Source organism: Myotis yumanensis, unplaced genomic scaffold (assembly GCF_028538775.1).
Source record: "Myotis yumanensis isolate MYYU_CA2020_CCGP unplaced genomic scaffold, mMyoYum1.0.hap1 SCAF_2, whole genome shotgun sequence".
Lineage (NCBI taxonomy): Eukaryota > Metazoa > Chordata > Mammalia > Chiroptera > Vespertilionidae > Myotis > Myotis yumanensis.
Genome location: NW_027223753.1, coordinates 46,419,852 through 46,442,321, shown reverse-complemented (window position 1 = coordinate 46,442,321; position 22,470 = coordinate 46,419,852). Strand labels below are relative to the sequence as shown.

The window sequence follows — 22,470 nt, the reverse complement described above, 5'->3', positions numbered from 1 at the left end:
GTCACAGCGCCTGGGAGCGGGAGGGGAAACCCGCCACAGCCCTGGGAGCTGAGGGGAAACCCGCCACAGCCCTGGGAGCGGGAGGGGAAACCCGCCACAGCCCCTGGGAGCTGAGGGGAAACCCGCCACAGCCCTGGGAGTGGGAGGGGAAACCCGCCACAGCCCCTGGGAGTGGGAGGGGAAACCCGCCACAGCACCTGGGAGCTGAGGGGAAACCCGCCACAGCTCTGGGAGCTGAGGGGAAACCCGCCACAGCCCTGGGAGCGGGAGGGGAAACCCGCCACAGCGCCTGGGAGTGGGAGGGGAAACCTGCCACAGCGCCTGGGAGCTGAGGGGAAACCCGCCACAGTGCCTGGGAGCTGAGGGGAAACCCAGCAGGAGTGGCTGGGAGCAGGAGGGGAAACCCAGCAGGAGTGGCTGGGAGCAGGAGGGGAAACTGGCCACAGCCCCGTCACAGGGACAGGCATCCTCTGGAGCCAGGCCGATCTGAGCCTGTAGGCCTGTGCATAGGCCCAGAGCGGCCGAAGTCCGGAATGCCGGGCCTACGCTTGCAGGTGCCAAGCGGCCAGGGTTGGGGTGGGAACATCCCCAGGACACAGGCACTCCAAGCTGGTGCACACCCAAGCGGCCAGGAACGGGGCGGACTGTCCCCTGCAGCAAGTGAGCAGACAGCAGGGCCCTGCTTGCCACTGTCCGTGGCAGCGAGGGGCAAGTAGTCCCTTGCAGGGCCCCCACAGAGAGCAGACACCAGGGCCCTGCTTGCCCCTGCAGTGGCGAGCCGGAGAGAAGACAGCAGGGCACTGCTTGCCCCTGACCCCAGCAGCGAAGGACAGGCCGTCCCCTACAGAGAGCAGACACCAGGGCCTACGGTGGCGTCAAGCAGGCAGGTCCGCAGAGAGCAGAGGACCATGGGGAGCAGGTCTAAGCCGTCAGTAGGACATCCCCTGAGGGCTCCCAGATTGGAGAGGGTGCAGATCGGGCTGAGGGACCCCTCCTTCCCCGTGCACGAATTTCGTGCACCGGGCCCCTAGTATCCTATCTAATAAAAGAGAAACATGGTAATTAGCGTACGACCGCTACCCTTCCCATTGGCTAATCAGGGAGATATGCAAATTAACTGCCAGCCAAGATGGCGGTTAACAGCCAACAAAGATGGCGGCTAATTTGCATATGTAGGCACAATGCTGGGAGGCGAAAGGGAAAGGACGGAAGAAGCCCCCTGCCACTGACGGTGATCAGAAACCCAGGGGGGAGCTAAGAGCCGGGGGCAGGGCAAAGGCGGCCCCCCAGCTGTGATCAGAGAACCAGGCGCCTTTGCCGCCCTGGCCAGTGATAGCGGGAAGCAGGGGTGGAGCCAGCAATGGGAGCTGGTCAGGGACGGAGCCGGCAGTCCGGGGAGCTAGGGATCCCTTGCCCAGGCCTAAAGCCTTGGCCAAAGACATTAGGCCTGGGCAGGGGTGGAACCAGCCATCGCAGGGAGCAGGGGCGGAATCAGCAATCCTGGGCAGCTGGGGGTCCCCGGCCCAGGCCTAATGCTTCGGTCAGAGGCGTTAGGCTTGGGCAGGGGCGGAACCAGCCATTGCGGGGAGCAGGGGCGGAGTCAGTGATCCTGGGCAACTGGGGGTCCCCTGCCCAGGCCTAATGCCTTGGCCAGAGGCTTTAGGTCTAGGCAGGGGCGGAGCCTGCAACCACAGGGAGCTGGGGGTCCCCTGCCCAGGCCTAAGGCCTCGGCCAGAGGCGTTAGGCATGGGCAGGGGCGGAGTCAGCAATCGTGAGCAGCTGGGGGTCTCCTGCCCAGGCCTGACACCTCTGCTGGAGGCCTCAAGCCTGGGCAAGGGGCCGATCCGGTGATCGGCAATCGGAGGGTGATGAGGGTCAACTCCTCTGGCCGAGGCATCAGGCCTGGGCAGGGGGCTGAGCCAGCAATAGGAGGGGGCTGGAGGTCCCCTGCCCAGGCCTGATGCCTGGGCCAGAGGCATCAGGCCTGGGTGGGGGGCAGAGCTGGTGATTGGGGGGATATGAGGGTCCCCTTGCCCAGGCCTGAAGCCTGGGTCAGAGGCGTCAGGCTTGGGCAGGGGGTGGAGCAAGCGATCAGAAGGAGATGGGGGTCCCCTGCCCGGGCATGATTCCTGGGCCAGAGGCATCAGGCCTGGGCGGGGGTCAGAGCCAGTGATTGGGGGGAGATGGGGGTCCCCTGTCCAAGCCTGACACCTCTGGCGGAGGTGTCAGGCCTGGGCAAGGGGCTGATCAAGCGATCGAAGGGTGATGGGGGTCAACGCCTCTGGCCGAGGCATCAGGCCTGGGCGAGGTCGGAGCCGGTGATCAAGGGGAGAGGGGGGTCCCCTGCCCAGGCCTGAATCCTGGGCCAGAGGCATCAGGCCTGGGTGGGGGGCAGAACCAGTGATCGGGGGGAAAATGAGGGTCCCCTGCCCAGGCCTGACGCCTCTGGCAGAGGCATCAGGCCTGGGCAAGGGGCCGATCCTGCGATTGGAGGGTGATGGGGGTCAACGCCTGAGGGTTCCCAGTATGTGAGAGGGGGCAGGCTGGGCTGAGGGACACTCCCCCCCCCCCCCCCCCCCCCGCCAACCCAGTGCACGAATTTCGTGCACCGGGCCCCTAGTATTTAATAAAAGCTTAATATCCAAAATATACTGTATGAAGAACTCATACAACTCGACATCAAAAAATCAAATGATCCAATTTAAAAATGGGCAGAAGACCTAAATAGATATTTTCCCCAAAGAAGATACACAGATGGAAAAAGAAAAAGAAAAGAAAAGAAGATCTACAGATGGACAACAGACACAGGAAAAACTGCTCAACATCATAATCATCAGGGAAATGCTAATCAATACTGCAATGAGATATCACCTCACAAATGTCAGAATGGCTATTATCAAAAAGAAAATCAATAAGTGTTGGCAATGATGTGAAGAAAGGGGAACCCTCGTGCACAGTTGGTGGGAGGGTTCAAAGGGAACTAGTGCAGCAACTATGGAAAGCAGTATGGAAACTCCTCAAAAATTTTTAAAAAGAACTACCATAGGACCCAGCAATTCTATTTCTGGGTATTTATCCAAAGAAAACAAAAACAATGATTTGGCAAGATATATGCACCCCTATGCTCATTGCAGCATTGTTTACAACAGCCAAGATACAGACACAACCTAGGTGTCCATCAATAGATGAATGGATAAAGATATAATATGATATGATATATGATACGATATCTATACTAATAAAAGGGTAATATGAAAATTGGTCAGGACACCCTCACAGTAACGACCAAACAGCAGACTGCATGGGGCAACAAAGGCTGGCAGGGGGGCAGTGAGGGGCAACCAGGCCGGCACGGGGGGGGGGGGGGGGGGGGGGGGGGCAGTGAGCAGCGACCAGGCTGGCAGGGGGGGAGGGCAGTTGGGGGCGACCAGGCCTGCAGAAGGGGGCAGTTGGGGGCGACCAGGCTGGCAAGGGGGGCAGCTGGGGGTGACCAGGCCAGAGGGGGGCTGTTGGGGGCAACCAGCCCAGCAGGGGGGCAGTTAGGGACGATCAGGCAGGCAGGCAGGTGAGCAGTTAGGAGCCAGCAGTCCCGGATTGTGAGAGGGATGTCTGACTGTCCCAATTGGGCCTAAACCAGCAGTCGGACATCCCCTGAGGGGTTCCCGAGTGGAGAGGGTGCAGGTTGGGCTGAGGGGACCCACCCCCTCCATGCACCAATTTCGTGCACCGGGCCTTAGTGGTATATAATAAAATATTACTCAGCCATAAAGAAGAATGAAATCTTACCATTTGTGACAATATGGATGGACCTAGAGAGTTTTATGTTAAGTGAAATAAGTCAGACAAAGAAAGACAAATACCAATATGATTTCACTTATACTGTATGTGAAATCTAAAAAACAAAATAAGCAAACCAGCAAAGCTGAACAGAAACAAACTCATACAGAGAATGAACTGATGGCTGCCAGAGGGGAAGAGGGTGGGGGAATGAGTAAAAAACAACAACAAAAAAGAAAGGAAATTAAGAAGTACAAACTTCTAGTTATAAGTGTCAGGGATGCAATGGTGACAGATGGAAACAAGACATATTATGGTGATCACTTTGCAAGTTATAGGAATGTGTAATCCCTATGGTGTACACCTGAACCTAACATGAGATTGCACGTCAGCTATAATTAAAACTAAAATTTAAACATTTAAATGAAGGCATCTGAGCCTTCTAACTATTAAAAAAAGAATAACTTTGAGAAATCACTTAATACACCCGAGTCTCAATTCCTTGGCTCTAAAACAGGGAGAGAAATTATGTCTGTACCACAGGATTGTGGTAAAAATTAAATGAGATAAAGCACACGAAGCAGTATTTGTTAAGTAAACATGAACTATCATGTCAAATAAATAATCTTTTATAAAAATATAACACAAACTAGGAACATACTAGTTCTTGTATTTATCCCCCATATATTAAAATTTTAGAAAAACATATATAATTTTAACATAACCAAACGTACTACCACACTAAATTGGGTCCATCATCTATTTAGACCACCCTTCTGCCTCTCCTAAATGCCCAGGGGGCATTTCTGTCCTTCAGGGCATCATCTGCAAGAGATTAGCAAAATATACCAAAATGAGAACAGTCTCCTGTGATTTAACTATGTCCTTGGGATAAGCTCTTTATTTCTCTTCCGACAATGCCAAGTAGAGTAATTCCTCAACAAATGTTTGCTGAATTCAACTGCTTACCACTTACCAGAGGTAGGAGGGAACCTAATTTTTATTTTTGGAAGAGGTAACAAATACCAAACATTTCTTCTCTTCTGTAAAAACATTTATTTAATATTTTCTTACTCCTTCCAAAGTTTAAGGAGTATCCCCTCTAAACACAATATTTTTGTAATTCTTTTGAAACAAACTCAAAGTCAACCCTGCATAATTTTTTGGGAAAGCACCATGAGGTAGTGTAATGGTTTGTGAATCTTTTCTTTTTTTAAAGTGTTAGACCATTAAAAGAACACAAAACACCTCAAACTAAACTCCAATATATTAATTAAGCAAGGTGAATTGCTAAAAAAGGGAACAGAAAAAGAACAGAACCTGGTTCTTTGTGCCCCTGTAACAGATTCTGCAATACTCCCTCTATCCCCTGCCCAACACATCATGTATTGTGAACATACATAGGGAAGCATTGAATCTAAACATACTTGAATTCAAAATCAGGTTCTCTAACATCTTAGTCAGGTGACTTTAGACAAAATATTTCTTTGTGCATAGATTTTCTTGTTAGTAAACCTTGTAAAGTTGTTTTTGAGAATTATTAATTCATGTAACAAATATTTTCTGAGTGCCTACCCTATACTACTTGGAGATACTTTTTCATGGTACTGAGGACATGGCATGGAATGAAACAGACAAAAATCCCCACCATCGTAGAGTTTATATTCTATTAGAAAAGATATACAATAAAAAATAGATACAGCCCTGACAGGTTTGGCTCAGTGGATAGAGCGTCAGCCTGTGGACTGAGGGGTCCTAGGTTCAATTCCAGTCAGTGGCATGTACCTTGGTTGTGGGCACATCCCCAGTAGGGGGTGTGCAGGAGGCAGCTGATCAATGTTTCTCTCTCATCGATGTTTCTAGCTCTCTATCCCTCTCCCTTCCTTTCTGTAAAAAATCAATAAAATATATATTTTTAAAAATAGATACATACTGGTATAAGTTCTAGATAATCAATTATAAGGATATTTTAAAAAGCAGAGAAGGAGGAAGAAGTAAACAGGGGTGCAATTAATAAATTTATAAATGGGTCTCCAGCCGAAACCGGTTTGGCTCAGTGGATAGAGCGTCGGCCTGCGGACTCAAGGGCCCCGGGTTCGATTCTGGTCAAGGGCATATACCTGGGTTGCTGGCACATCCCCAGTGGGAGATGTGCAGGAGGCAGCTGATCGATGTTTCTCTCTCATCGATGTTTCTAACTCTATATCTCTCTCCCTTCCTCCTTGTAAAAAATCAATAAAATATATTTTAAAAAATAAATAAATAAATAAATAAATAAATAAATAAATGGGTCTCCAAAGAGGGCCTCACTGAGTGGTAACATTGAGCCAAGACTGAAAGGATATAAGGGAACAAGCCATGTGATTAAGGAGAAAAGATTTAAGGACAATGCTTAATTAGTAATATATATTAATTAGTAACATATATTCAATAAGTGATGCTAGTTATTATCATAGCCCAATACAAACAAAGAAAGCACAAAACTAGGATTAAAAATTGTCTCAACCACTTTAGCACTTCTGTGAGGCCTTAACCACTTACAACATCTGTATGAGATATAGTTTTCTCATATGGAAAATGGGTTAATAATACTTGCACATTTTACAATGTCACTAAGGGGATTAAATGAGAAAATATACATGGAAACACTAAGAAAATAAAGAACCACATAAATATTACAGTTATCACATCCCCTCTTATACCATCTTTCCAAAATGACAGACCACCATCCCATCTTATTAACAAGGCATCCTAAGACATGAGAGGTAGTCCAGGAAGACGGTTGTCTAAGATAAAAATTAACATATTTTCTGGAAAGTCAGACCAAGAATAGTAAGAGCTGAGACAGACCTAGATTGATTTCCAACCAAGGAAACCTAAACACTAACCAGCTAAACTTGCTGGGGCTGTGGTTTGAGGGAAGTCATTTGTTTGCTCTGATCCTTGGTTGATTCATTGTAATTCCCCACCTGGGCAGCTTCAATACCTCTCAACCTTGCTTTTGCCTTTCTACAGATTTAGTGCCTTTTATTCTACAAACATTTAATGAATTCTTACAATAAACACAGAGTGAAGTGTAGATTTGGGTAAGGGGGTGAACTAAACCAGGACTCAGCCCAAACAAATCCCCTGGGAACATATGGGGAAAGGTTGGGGGCAAAGAAAGAATGGAATCCATCCATACCCCCTCCGGGATTCCTTTGGTCTGGACAAGTCTGAGCCTTGAACATACTTCACTAGGTAACTGTAAACAAAATGAGAGCCTTCAGGCTACCACCACACGAGATTACACTTGGCAAGGCAACCCCAAAACAAATCCAGATATTGAGATGCAAGAGTATCTCCAGTCATTTTTTCAACAAATATTTACTAACCGCCTACCTAGGACCAGGAACAGGAAGCCATTAGTCAAAGAAAAGATTCTTAAGTGCCCAGCTCTTCCACACCTTCTCTTCTTGTCCAACCCTTTTCCCTTTTCTCCCTGTGGTCCAAAGCATAGTTTGACAACATACCTAAACTTTCCTACAGTGGACAGTTTCTAGGAGTAGATATACAGAGTTAATACAGATTCAAAGCCAATATAAATCCCATGTCCAATCCCACATTTCTCAACTATTTAAAGGTCCCACGAGTCCCTCCCAGGGCCTTTCTGGGATCATTCTCTCTTGGAAATTCTCCTTCTAAAAACGTTTACAGATCTTTCCTTCTAGGCATAAGTTACTTAAGAGGATTAAATAACAGAGTAAGAATAGCAATCATCTCACTAGTGTACCCTTATATTTACACTTTATCACCATTTTGTATTCTGAAAGCAGAACACAAAATACTTTTCTTTTAAACAATCTTGCAAAATAGACTATTATTCACATTTTATAGATAAAATTGATGTAGACACTGAGTTAAATATCATGCCCAAAGTCAAACAGATAGTCAATGACAGAATCCTGTCTGGAACTCAGCTTTTCAAATCGAAAGATGAAATTCTTTAATTCTCCATCCTAAGCTACAAGGAGGCTGTCCAAAAAAAGAATGGAGGGAATTTTCCTAACCTTTCTGGCCTTGTACCCATAGTCTCTGGGGTCCCTTCCAGCTTTAAAATCCTAAAACATCATGCTAGTTAGGAAAGATTCTTTACATTTTTAGCATATAAAGTACCATAACTTTAAGACTGACTGATAATCTCCTTGAAGAAAGAGCTATTTAATTAAGGCCACAAGTAATTATTCTGCTATAGAATATCTTTCTTCTCCTATGAATAAAGGAATATAATTTTGTGCAAGATCTATATCTTGCTTTTTCAGATGGCTTCTAATCCATTACTTTGAACTGGTCCAAAATCATCATAACTGGAGCCTCGGATTCATATTTACATAAAAAATTTGGACTATTAATACCTAAAAAGCATCAATTTCTTATAAAACCAATGTTTCTCTTTTACCATGTCCCAGTAAATAGTATTTGGTGAAGCAAAATGTTAAACTTTAAATCTTACAGGTAGAATTATTAGCATCAACAATTTATACAACTAATGAAGAAAAACTAGATTCCTGTCAAAATGTATTTTAAACACTAGCGTGTTTTGAAACACCTATGGGGGAAGAAAAATTCTTAGATCTCTGAACTATACATGTATGTGGTAAACTATCTATATAATAAAAGCCTAACGGCCGTTATGTAGAAACAACCAGAACAACCGGTTACTATGATGTGCATTGACCACTGGGGGGGCAGATGCTCAACGCATGAGCTGCCCCTGGTGGTCAGTGTGCTCCCACAGGGGGAGCACCACTCAGCCAGAAGCCAGGCTCATGGCTGGCAAGTGCAGCGGCGGTGGCAGGAGCCTCTCCCGCCTCCACAGCATTGCTAAGGAGCAGTGAGCAAAGCAGTAAGGAGCAGCAAGCAGGCGGCGGTAAGAAGCAAGGGGTCCTGGACTGTGAGAGGTTGCAGGCCAGGCTGAACCCCCCTCTTATTCACCTCCCCCCTAGTGCACAAATTTCGTGCACCAGGCTTCTAGTATCTAAATAAATAACTAAGCTGAGATTTGAACTGTTCATGCAGATATAAAGTAGCAATTTCTGTCCAATGAAGTTAATTACCTACTAAAACAAACAAAATAATCAACACTCCTCACAGGAATATAACAAAATCCAAAGTTTTTCACAATCTCTGATATTTTTTACACATAAAGAAAAAGCAAAGTATGACCTATTCTCAAGAAAAAAGACAATCAACAGAGATCATCTTAAAAAATTCGCAGATGTTAGAAAAAGCAGACAGGAATCTAAAGGACTTATTACAACTACCAGTGACCCGGTGCATGAATTCATGCACATTGAAAGGAAATTAATTAGAAGAAATATTTTAATATCGCTATTTGCCCTTTCTTTATAATAAAAGTATCAACCAAATTCATGATTGACAATGACAGATCGAAACACACGTGTGTGATTGGCACCAGCGAGAGCTTTATATGTAGCGCTCATGTGTGAGTCAACATAGCCTTTTATATATATCCTAGGGGCCCAGAGCACAAATTCGTGCACCTTGAAAGGAACTATGGACCGTGAGGCTGTGGTGGGGACAGGGATGGGTCTTGGCCCATCCTCCGCACCCCCGCCTGGTCCCTCCCTCCGTGGCCCCCAGTCCCGTGTGCTGGCAGCCCCGTCCCACTGCCGCTCGCACCCGCTGATGGCGCAGAGCAATTGGGGCCGGCACCAGCAGCAGGTGCAAGCGGGGCCGGCGCCGTCAGTGGGTGCAAGCAGTGGCTGCTGCCCCGATCGCCCCTCAGGAGCAGGGGGAGGTGGAGAAGCCCTCAGGGGTGATGGGGGCCAGCAGCCGCCACTCGACCTGCTGACAGCGCTGAGTGATTGGGACTGGCGCCAAGGGCTGGCAGTGGGTGCCAGCAGGGCCATCCTCGGAAACAGGTGTGAGAGGCAGCAGCTGGTCCTGATCACCCCTCAGGAGCAGGGGGAGGTGGAGAAGCCCTGAGGGGCGATTGGGGCCAGCAGCCGCCTGCTTGCACCCGCTGACGGCACTGAGCGATCGGGGCTGGCACCAGGCACCAGCAGCGGTGTGAGCGGTGGTTCTGGCGCCAGCAGCAGGTGCGAGTGGGGCTGGCGCTGGCAGCAGGTACAAGCGCCAGGTGGGACCACAGTGCACGGGAGCAAAGAATTTTCAGTAACCACCAGAGGCTCACCCCGATGACAGCGACCGGCACCCTGCCTTGGTCTGGCGCCCCAGCTCACCTGCTCCACTATCCCGCTGCAGCTGACACCCACCATGTTCCGCACTCTGTCGCCTGCTGCCAACACCCGCCATGTTCTGTGCATGCCCCCTGGTGGTAGGTGCACATCATAGCGACCGGTTGTTTGGTTGTTCTGCCATTCAGTCTATTTGCATATTAGGGTTTTACATATAAAGATAGAATAAACTTGCTTAATTAGGCCTGCTTTCTGATTTAGCTTAACTTTTTCCAGCACAGTGAAGCACCCCAACTTCTCTTTCAGGTAATTATCAGCAACACAGCAGTAAATATCAACACAAAGCACATTATTATTGTAGATCATGCAGGGAGAACAAAGGGTAAAATATTTACCCTTTGCAGCAGTGTCTGACTATATTCTATGCAGTGAGAAAACCTAAAGTCATTTTCAAGGTCTGCCATTTCTTACTTCTTTTCATTGGGTCAAGTTTCTAAGCTTTCTAAATCTCTGTTTTCCAGCTAATGAAAAGAAAATAGTATTCTACCAAATCTCCTATCTACCTACTCCAGGACTTCTGTGGGGATCAAATGAGATGAGGCACGGCAAAATGCTTCACAGACATTTGGTTAAAGGGTAAAATGTTTCCACCTGGCTATAAAGCAAGTCATGTTCCTGGGTTGAAGAAACTCCAAGGAGGCTAGTCGCTAGGGAGAGGAAGCCAGATATTGCTACATGATATCATTGCCTGGTGCCCACAGCCACCGTTTCTGGGCTGGGCTGGGCTGTGGGCCACATTTTGCACCAGGGGGTCTCAGTAGCATCGGCTGTGATTTGGTGGGGTGTTGCTTGGGGGAAGCTGAGTGCTGCTTTGTGGGCGCCAGGTCTGTGGTGCTGTTTCTTTGTAAATGGCCAGTGGGCGTCACGGTAGCTCCTGTGTTGAGCATCTGTCCCCTGATGGTCAGTGCACATCATAGCGACTGGTCGGATGGTCAGACACTTAGCATATTAGCCTTTTATATAGAGAGATTCTCAAGGATACAAAGGAAAATAAGTTTGCAATGAATTGAAAAGAGAAAAATCTCAGTAGAGAAATAGAGAATCTATTAAGAAGAAATAAATGGAAATCCTAGAGCTTAAAAATACAGCAGAAAATTTAAAAATATATCTGGAAAGGTTAACAGCAGAATGAAGATAATAAGAGTAGAGTTAAAGATAGACCAATAAAAATGATCTAATTTGAAGGTCAGAGGGGAAAAATATTAAAAGAATAAGAGAATAGGAGAGGCTATCATATCAGGAACTTGTAGTAAAATGTAAAAAGACCTTGTAAACATATAAATGGAGTCTAGAAGGACAGCACAGAATGTAGTAGAAAAAATATTTAAAGAAATAATGGTCAAAGGTCCTCAAGTTTGATGAAAGACATAACTTACAGACTCATAAAGCTCAACAAACACCAAGCAGGATAAATATGAAGACCCCTATGTCTAGGTAGTCATAGTCAAATTACTGAAACAAAGATATAAGAGAAAAATCTTGAAAGCTGCCAAGGGGTAGAGGTGGGATGATGACACTGCATACAGCATAAAACAGCCGTGGGCAAACTACGGCCAGCGGGCAGGTTCCGGCCCATTTGAAATGAATAAAACTAAAAACAAAAAAAGACCGTACCCTTTTATGTAATAATGTTTACTTTGAATTTATATTAGTTCACACAAACACTCCATCCATGCTTTTGTTCCGGCCCTCCGGTCCAGTTTAAGAACCCATTGTGGCCCTCGAGTCAAAAAGTTTGCCCACCCCTGGCATAAAACTTTAACTGACTTCTCATTGAAAACTCTGAAGTCCAGTACACAGGGGAACACCATTAAAAAACTGTCAGTTCAAAATTCAATCTCAAGCCAAAACATCCTTTAAGAGAAAAGACAAAATAGAGACCAGACATTTTCTAAGTAAAATATCATAATGTAATTTGTCACTAGGAAATCTGTATTACAAGTAAATATTAAAGGAGTTCTTCAGACTCAATATTAATTGGTATCTTTAAAAAGAAATGATGAGCACTGGAAATGGTATGTAGGATTTGTTTTTTCTTTTAATTGTTAAATTATTAAATTCATATAATAGTTTAAAGTAAAAACAATAACACTCTTGTGAAGTTTGTAATATTTGTAGATGTACTAGATATGAAAACCCTAGCATAGTCATGGGGAAATGGACCTATAAGGTTATGAAGGTTCTATATTTTACATTTTACATAGTGATAAAATATTAACTCCAAACAGACTGGAATAAGTTAAGGATATATAACTTTTAGAGTATACACTTAAAATATGTAAAAATATATAGCTAAAAATAAAATATATTGACATGAAATTTTTAAAAATATTCAAAAATCCAAAAGAAGGTAAGAAAGGAGGAAATAAGAGACAAAAACCAGAGGAGAAATTGGAAAACAATAAAATTATTGACCCAAATCCAACAATCAAACTTAATATTAACTGACCAAATATTCCCAATTAAAAGGCAGAAATTGTCAAAATAGCTTTAGAACAATCTCAACTATATTCTATGTATAAGAGATACACTTTTAGTAATACAGACACTGAGAGTGAATGCTTATAAAAAGGTACACCATGCAAATGGTAAGCATACAAAGGCTGGGGTGACTATGTTAATATTAGCTAAAATAGACTTTAAGAAGAGAGATAAAGAATGACATTTCATAATGTCACAAGTAATTCATCAGGAAAACCTAACAATCTTAAATGTATACATGCCCAATAAGTAAGTCTCAAAATACATGAGATAAAAATAGAACTAAAGGGGAAAATATACAGTTCCACTATTACAGTTGAAGATATTAACCCTCCTCTCAGCAAATGACAGAATTAGACAATATAAAAATCTGATCCAAAATAAATGATCTGAACTATCTGCCAGCTTAACCTAATGGTTATACTATTATAAAGAATTCAACAACAGACAACTGTAGAACACACATTCTTTTCAACATCACATGGTATATTCACCAAGATAGGACATATGCTGGGTCATAAACTCAAGTTTTAATAAATTAAGAATGATTTAAATCACACAGATTATGTTCCCTTTCCACAATGGAATTAAATGAAAAATCAGTAACAATAAGATATCTAAGAAGACCCCAAATGTTTTGGAAACTGGACAACATACTTCAAAGTAATCCATGGGTACAAGAGGAGATCACAAGGGAAATTAGAAAATATTTTAAAAGTAAAGGAAAAGGAAAATATATGATATCAAATTTTGTGGATGAAACAAAGTAGCTCTTAGAGGGAAGTTTAGAGCTTTAAATTCTTGTGTTTGTGGGAAAAAAAAAGGTATCAAAATCAAAGACCTAAAATTCCAATCTAAGAAGCATGAAAAAAGAGCAAGATTAACTTAAAATGCAAGGAAGGAAACAATAAAGATCAAATCTGTGAAACAGGAAACAAACAAAAGAAAAGTAGTGAAGCCAATTTCGAGTAAAAGTTCTTTCACCAACTTGCTGATTTCAAAAGATTCTGTCTTCTAAAATTAGCCACTGCCAACAATCAATAGTTTATGAAATACAGCATTGATTATGAAAATATGCTTGCCATTTCATTGAATAAAAAATTACTAGCGCACTTGAGAAAAAGGGCAAACTCTTGAAACAATAAGCCAATAAGCCCAAGGTGACTGATTCCCTCAGCGATCCAATCACGTGCCCCTAGAGGCTCCTTGTCTTTGTCTTATGGACTGCTTTTTTTTATGGACTGTTTTGTTATCTTTTGGGGCTCTTGATCAAACATTTATTTTTCTTGATTCAGGTTCAATTTTATATAATGCCTTTATGTGCTCACACAACTTAATTTCTTAAAGTATTCAAAACTGGAGTCTATGGAACGCGTTCCACACAAGAATGTGTGCATGGGATTTGTATTGTCCTGAGGCTGTTGCCATAGTTTTTTGGCACCAAAACTACATATACTGAAGTAATTAAAGATTCAAAACACATTGTTAAGCAATTTTGAACCACATTCTGAAGGTTAATTCAAAAGAAATAATGAGAAAGACCAAAGAAAAGTCTATACCATAGAGAGTTTTGTGGCAAGAGTCAAGAATCACAAAATGTTTTATATTAGTTTTAATTACTTTGCTCCCCTAACCAGAAGACAACAACAACATGTTAGATTTAATGCCAAGTTATATAGTATGCACAAGTCAGATCCAACTCTCAATAAGATTTGATTAGTACGGGGGAGGGCAAGAACCCATGGGGCTCTAGTATTCATTACCCCAAAGAAGAAATAATGGATAAAAACCTCAAGTCAGGATTCCAGATACTAACAAATATAAAAAAGCATGCATAAATTTGTGGTTCCTTTTCAACGAAAGATTGCTGAGCTAAAGAACTAAAATTAAGAGCACATAGGCCAATAATCTAATTTGAATAACTAGTCTGATTTTGGCTTATCAAAAAAATCTTACAAGCAGTTATAATTGTTCTTGTAATTATTAAGAGGCTGGTGTCCTGAATGAAAACCAAAACCACTGTTAGGGGCACTGAGTCCCCAAACAAGGGAGAGCTAGAAATCTGGGAAATAAGCCAGTGCCAAACCCTGCTTTCACCCTGAGAATGTGGGCATAATCTGGAGACCTTGAGCTTCCACTTTCATGATAGCCCAGGGCACCAGGATAGGGGACAAAGTTTAGGATGGGAAATCTGATAGAAGACACTGCAAAAACCTGTAACCCAAAGAGCTCAGTATAATGGGGAAGTACAGGGGAGACAGCTAGTTTAACTAGAAGGACTATTTAGGTATGTGGAAAAATAAAAGCATCCTTCTAAATAACTAACAGATCAAAAAAGCAATGATAATCAAAGTTAGAATATACCTAAAACTAAACAATAAACATCATACATATGCTTTGTGGCTATTATTACCATACTTATGAAATACTTATCTGGAGGCGAGTATAGCAAGACACTGAAAAGAAATAAAAGGTATAAGAATTAGAAACAGGGTCCTGGCTGGGTGGTTCAGTTGGTTGGAGCATCGTCCCATATACCAAAAGGCTGCAGGTTTGCTTCCTAGCCAGGGTACATGTTTAGGCTATAGATTTGATCCCCGGTTGGGGTGTGTATGGGAGTCAACCACTGATGCTTCTCTCTCACACTGAAGTTTTTCTTCTCTCCTCTTTTCTCTTCTTTTCTCCTCTTTCCTCCTCCTCCTCCTCCTCCTCCTCCTCCTCCTCTTCTTGTTCTTCTTCTTCTTCTTCTTCTCTCTCTCTCTCTCTCTCTCTCTCTCTCTCTCCCTCCCTCCCTCCCTCCCTCCCTCCCTCCCTCCCTCCCTCTCTCCCTCCCTCATCAATAAAAACATGAAGAATTAGAAAGAGAATCACCAAAACTGTCTTATGTGCCTATATGACCATGTACACAGAAAACCCAAAGACATGTGCAGATAAATTAGAATGAATATCATACTTTAAGAAGATAACTACATGTAAGATAAACACATAAAACTCAAATAAGCAACAGTTAGAAAAATATAATTTTAAAGGTATTATTTATAATGTAAATTTATATCTAGAAATAAATCCCACAGGCATGGATTTTCAGATCTTTTGTGAACTTATCACCAAACTATCTAAAAGACATTGTAAAATTACTAAGTACATAGAGAGCTATACCATATTAGTAAAGATATTGTCTTCAAATTGATCTATAAATTGTTGTAATACCAATTAAAATCCCAATAAGATTTTCTTTCATAATTGGACAAACTGATTCTAAAATTCATATGTAAGAGCAAATGCTTATGTAAGAGCAAAGAGCAACAGATGCTCTCTGGAAAAATAAATGAAAATATAGTATCACCCTACCAGACATGTGGTACTGGCACAATGAGAAAAATTACCAACAAAACCAAATCAAACTCACACATACATGGAAACTTGACTAATGAATGAAAACAAAAGTGGGGAAAAGGACAAATTTGTTCAATAGATAGTGCTAGGACATTTGGAAATACATATGGGAGAAAATAAGAAATTAGATATCTACTTCACATCCAACACCAAAATCAACTCCAGGTGGAGAAAAGTCTTACATGAGAAAGGAAAAAGTTTTAGAACACAAAACAGGAGAACTTTTTTATATCATTGGGATAGAAAAGAATTTAACAAAACATAAACAGCAGAAACCCCCCAAAAAAATTGATTTAAAAAACTATTAAAATTAAACTTTATTATTTTAAAAGATAGCATAAGAAAAGTGAAAAGAAAAGCCACAAATTACAAGAATATATTTATTCTGCAAGGGAATCTAATATGATAACCACTGGCCATGTGTAGCCATTTTAATTACAACTGAAATTAAATAAAATTTAAAATTTAATTACTCACTAGCTCCACCCACATGCAAGTGCTCAGTAGCCATGTGTGGCTAGGGGCTGCTCAATCAGCACCAATATGGAACTAATCACCTCAGAAAATTCTCTTGGACAGCAGTGATGTAGACCATGAAGAGAACTTTTAAACTTCTAAAATAACCAGGCAGCCCAATTGTAAAAATGGACAAAGGACATTAGTAGACATTTGACAGGACAAAAAAAAATACACATAAAAATGTATCATAAACATGTGAAAAGTCATTTCAACTTCATTAGTAATCAAAGTAAACAAATGAAACTTATTAGATACCATTTCAGGCACCCCAATTGACGAAAGATTAAAAATCAGTAACACCAAGTACTGCAGAGGATACAGAGCAGCCAATCTGTAATACACTGTCTGTTGGAAGGTAAGCGTGTTGATCACCAAGAAAGCAGTTTGGCATTATCCAGTCATGTTGCAAACTCTGTACCTAGCAATTCTATTCCAGGGATTCTCCATCTGAGCGAAAGCCCTTCTCCCCATCTAGAGCATTTGGAAATTGTGTAGATACACCCACCACCACCACCACCACCACCACCACCACCACCACTACTACCACCACCATTCAATTGGCAGAGGCCAGGGATATTAATGTTCCTTTTTTTATAAGAATTATTCCACCTAAACTATGCACCAGAGATATGAACAAGAATTAAAAAATGAAAACACTAGAAACAGCCCAAGCATTATCAACAGAAAAATAGATACATACTTTGCATTAAATGGACCACCCAGAATTGAAAATAAATGCACCTTAGCTATAAATCTGAACATAGCTGATTCAAAGAAATATAATGCTGAGTGAAAGTAAGAAGATACATGAATATAAACAGTATACTGAAAATTTATATAAAGAATAAAAATAGTCAAACTAAATAATTAATTTGGGGATATATATATATGTCTATATATATATCTATATATATCTATATATATCTATATATCTATATATCTATATATCTATCTATATATCTATATATATATATCTCTATATATACACACACACACAAACACAAATCCACACACATGCATACACAAAAGCAAAGGAATGGCTTCACAACCAACCAGGATAAGGTTATCTCTGGGAGAAGGAGTGAGATAACCTCTGGGAAGGTCACACAGGTCTTGCTACACAATGGTCATGCTTTGTTTCTTTAGATGGGTAGTAGGTTGAGGTATTCATTTTAATTTCTTTACTCTCTATGTATATGTTTTTATACTCTTCACATGTTAAAAAAAAACACCAACTTCACAACTGGGGCAAAAAAAGCCAGCTTAATTACATATTAGCTAGGACCCTTGACCTTTCTAAGTTAAAAATAGTAACTCCTCCTATCTTACAGAGTTGTTCTGAAATTCAGAGGAGATAACAGGTGTGAGAGTGTGAGTGACTGTGATGGGGCACCTATTATACTAGAGCTAACATAGAGATAAGCAGTTCCCTAGAGATTTCCTCCTGGCACCATCCAGGATCTCAGGGTCCAGAGTCCTGGGCAGTTATTAATCAAGTCAAGAAGACAGTAGGACTCTCTGTTTCCTCACTACAGGATGGGGAAACCCCTGTCCAGTTTAGCCCACAGGCGTATCATAGTGAAGTGAGAGCACAGTATTCAGTACATATACAAATAAAAGCTCTTATTGTTATTGTTATAGGGAATGGAAGTCAAGTCAAAGAAGAAGAAATTATTTAGGACCTGAGTATTTTATTTTCTTTCTCTTTCAATTTTATTTTTAATTGGTTTCAGGTGTATAGCTTAGTGGTGAGACAATCATATACTGTACATACGTGTATGTATCCAGTATCCCAACTGGCAACCTTCCACAGTTATCACAATATTATTGATTATATTCCCTATGCTTTACTTACATCTCCATGACTGTTTTGTAGCTACCAATTTATATTTCTTAATCCCTTCACCTCTTTCAGCCACCATCCCTACCCCCCTTCCCTCTGTCTACGAGTAGCCCCTGGGCATTTTTAATTTCAGGTTAAAATGATAATGATAATGACATGATAATTATCTCCAAATACTGGCTGCAAAAGAGGCATAAGATCTATTTGTCCAGGGTTCTTAAGAGGGCAGACTGGAGAGACTAGAGAAAAGTTAAAAGTACATTCTGGATATCAGAGAGAACTCTGCTGACCCTCAGAGTGAGGAGAGACAGAACTGACTATGTGGTAATTCTCCTTAATTTGAATTATTCAGATAAAAACAGAGCTAGCCCCACCAGTGTGGCTCAGTGGTTGAGCGTCGTCCCATGCACCAAGAGGTCACCAGTTGGATTCAAGCTCAATCCCCAGTAGGGGGCGTGCAGGAGGCAGTCCATAGATGTTTCTCTTTCTCCCTCTCCCTTCCTCTCTCTCTAAAATATACTTAAAAAACAACAACAACAACAAACCCCACAAATAAACAAAGAAACAGAGTTAGAAGAAACTCCTATTTTGGATGAAAATATAAAATTTTAAAGTAAATTCTGTTAAAATAAAAATACAGGTAACTTTGGGTCAAACTTATTTTGAAAACTAGCTTACTTAAACATCCTTTTTTTGACGATATAATACTGTTTTTATTTAACTTCAAAAACATTTCAGCATTCTAAACATACAAAAATTAACAAAACATTGCAAATTGTGTTTAGCACAGAAGGTTCTTGAACTTTCATTGATGCAGTGACTCTTCACTTTGTTGACAATGAAGAGTTGTAGTTTGTTTTAAAACTACCACACAACTAAAAACGATCCAAATACTTCCCATGCCTGGTGACCACCCCCCCCCCCTTTTTTTTCCACAGCTAAGAATGGCAGGATGCTGTCACTATATACAAAAACAAGATGACCGGCAGCTAAATAGATGCCCACTGCAGTGTCCACAGGTCCAGCCTCACAGTGCACGCCCTGAGCCACAGCCCCTCCGAAAGGCCTCTCCCTCACAGCCTCAACGCCAAGCAAACAGCATCAAGAGCTTGTCTTGGTTGGTTGTGCTTTTTACAAACTACAGATGTGTACAGCTTACTTACACATCTTGAGACTACGGGTAACTTATCTTTTGGAGCTTCCGTGTCCTCATCTGTAATGAGGATAATATGTTTCCTTCATGGTTATGGAGGAAAATCGCTGTGATAATAAGGTGAAATTGCCTAGCACCAGTATTAGGTGCTCGATCAGCTGCTATAATTTTAAAAATTTATTAGAGTGCTTCTGAACTTGTTCACAGTTAAATAAAGCAACTGACATCGCTACAAGAAAACAAACACTACCTGCGCATTTGAAAACAGCTGAAGGGAGAACCTGTATCTGTTACTTAAGGGAAAGCAGCAAAACTGATATCCCTGGCTCAGCTTCTTTAAAATGTTATCAAGTGGCCGTTGGTCTCCCCAGGAGTGTCCTTGAACATGGCCTCTGTAGAAATCTTCCCCTGTAAAACCATTTTAAATGCCATGATCCTAAAGCACTTTCCAGTTTGCTGGAATAAAAATAAGACAGGGATTACGAAGATAAGACTTGATAGAGCAAACTACTTCATATTCATTGTAATTTCAGGTCATTCGTTTTAAAAAATACTTAAACCTAAGAAAAAAAAAAAAACCACAACTATTCAGAGCTGCTTACACCCTATAAATTAAACCTGAAGAAACCAAAATAAAAAATTTAGTGACTATAAACAGGAAATGCTGAACTTGAAGACTAAACCTCGGTAATTTATTATAAATAACTAACTATCCCCTATATAACTTCACTCTAATGTCACTTGCGAAGCTTTTGGCTCTTGCATGGCATTTCTCAAGTTCAGATCAAGTCAAGCTGTTTTCCGTGAATAAAATAACGGCAGCATCTCCGAGGTTTTAAGTTATTATGTCTTTCACCACAGTGATCTCTTCACTCTGTGGATGTTCTCTGCTACCCCCTGGCTTTTTCGCTTGGTCGTGTTTATTACTTAAGTTTCCAAGCCAGCTTCAAATTACCCGCTGACGGTCACATAGTGTAATGAAGTGAGTGGATTAGCTGAAATTGAAACCCAGGAATCCTCTTTGCCACCCTTCCTTCGCAAGGGCGGATCAATTATTTAAGACCGAGTTCACCAACACTATGTGTTAATTTAGGAAGCAGTCCATTTGAAGCCAGCTCTAAATAAAGTGGGCAGAACCTGGCTTCAGAACTTTTTGACCCTCCAGAGGATGGAAAGAAGATGGGAGGAAAGAAGCAAAGGAAGAATACAAGAGGAGGAGAGGAGAAAGAAAAGGACAAGAGAAGTCAGTATCCACCCAGCTTCTACGCCTGAACTTTCCACATAAGGGTTTCATTTATGCTCAGTTAATCTGACATGATTTCATTTCATTTTCACAATCTCATCAGGCAGATATTCTATTCCCTCTATGGAAGACTGGGAACCTGCAGCTCAAAAAGGCTACATCGCTTACCAGGGGCCCCCAAGTAAGTAAGAAAACCAGAATTTGACGTGAAGCTTGTCCGATTCCAAAACCTGGGCACTTTTTCCTGTATCAGATGAAATAATTTCCTAATACTTTTAAATATGAGTAGTTTAGGAATTTCCAAAACAACAAAAGGAATGCAAAATATTTCCCAAGTATAGCACACATAAAAGAAAACCATCCATATCACTGTTATTTCGATTGCCTGTAAGAACTTGAAGTGTGAGGCTGCCACCACTGGGCTTACGATGCCTATGGATTCATAAACAGGTCACAGGAAACCCCACATGGCGGCTGCGTGGAAAGAGTAACGAAGCCACATCCAGAGCTAAGACCGAGATGGAGAATGTCAAGCAGCAAATAACCTCTTACCTGCTGTACTTCACTTTCTCCATTTGAGATTTTCTCAGTGTAAACAAAGGAGTTGAATATCCGCTGCAACAGAAAGAAAATGAACACGCATTAGATTTTCTAAGTAACACAGCCATTAGATTAGAGTGTGTGTGTCTGTGTGTGTGTGTGTCTGTGTGCCACTTGTTTACACCACACATAGAGTCAAGCACATAAACTTCAATTAAAATACAGAAATTTTACACAGAGAAATCCAAATATCAGCCAAAGTCAATCACACTTACATAAGCAATGCCCAGGCACTTCTGTAGTGAAATAAACCAGATGTTACACTATATTTTTCATTTTCAAAAATACGTTTAATTATAGATTTCCGGAGCCTATGCCATTTTATCCGAGCGGTATGATCTGACAAAGTTGTGTTTCTCATTTAAGTCCTGAACTCCCTGAATGCGGCGATTGTTTACAGACACCCACATCCAGCGTAATAAGGCTCTTTAAAGAGGATTCTTTCCATATTCTCTCATGCCCCTGTCCAACCAGGACCTGCCCATATTATCCATCACCTTCGCTACCTAAGCACCCCCTCGGGAAAGGAACAAAACAGGGCTTTGCCAAGTATGTGTGGCCTTAAGAGAAGATGCAGTTCTTACAGGCCAGGGAATGTGGCAGCCGTGCCAAGACATGAGTCCAAACTGTGACACACAAGCACACATTCTTCCACTGGTTTCTGCCTAGCCAGTCCCCCTGCTCCCTCCATACATTGCCGGCATTGAAAATGTCTCTGCAGACTTAGGACTTTATCAAACCCTGCCACTACTAAGCAATCACAAGAGATTAATATATAACAATGGGGAGGAAAAAGAGAATCCAAGATATGTGTCTGGGAGAGGCACACACACACACACACACACACACACACACACACACACCACCAGCAGCAGCCGCCTCATCATTTACCCTAAAACTTTAAAGATACCTCTGGAACTCTCCAGATGAGTAAGGAGTCAGGCTTGGAGACATCAGCCAACAGTTCCCTTTTGCCTTTCTATCTGACTGCCAAGGGTTTGTCAGCCTCTGGGACAGCTTCCCAGACAGCCTAACACACCTGCATGGTTGTGATGAGGAAGACAAGTGCCAAGTTCATCAAGCGCTGTGCAAATGAAGGAAGATAAAGGTTCTGGGTGGTGATGGTGGCAGGGAGAGGGAGGGAGCAAAGAATCTTGGGAAGAACTGGGATGGAATTACAGTCTAGAACATTCTAATT

General features: G+C 42.1%; 1 protein-coding gene across 3 annotated transcripts in view; it reads right to left on the bottom strand.

Moving 5' to 3' along the window:
• Positions 1-22,470, bottom strand: part of CACHD1 (cache domain containing 1) — a 212,717-nt gene that overhangs the window by 108,804 nt on the left and 81,443 nt on the right. For 2 of the 3 annotated variants that reach the window (XM_070405283.1, XM_070405284.1), the window contains exon 2: positions 21,225-21,287. In XM_070405283.1, the coding sequence (XP_070261384.1) occupies positions 21,225-21,287 (63 nt within the window). Of the gene's footprint in view, positions 1-21,224; positions 21,288-21,487; positions 21,499-22,470 lie in introns of those variants that run through there. The other variant, XM_070405285.1, reaches the window with a different exon arrangement.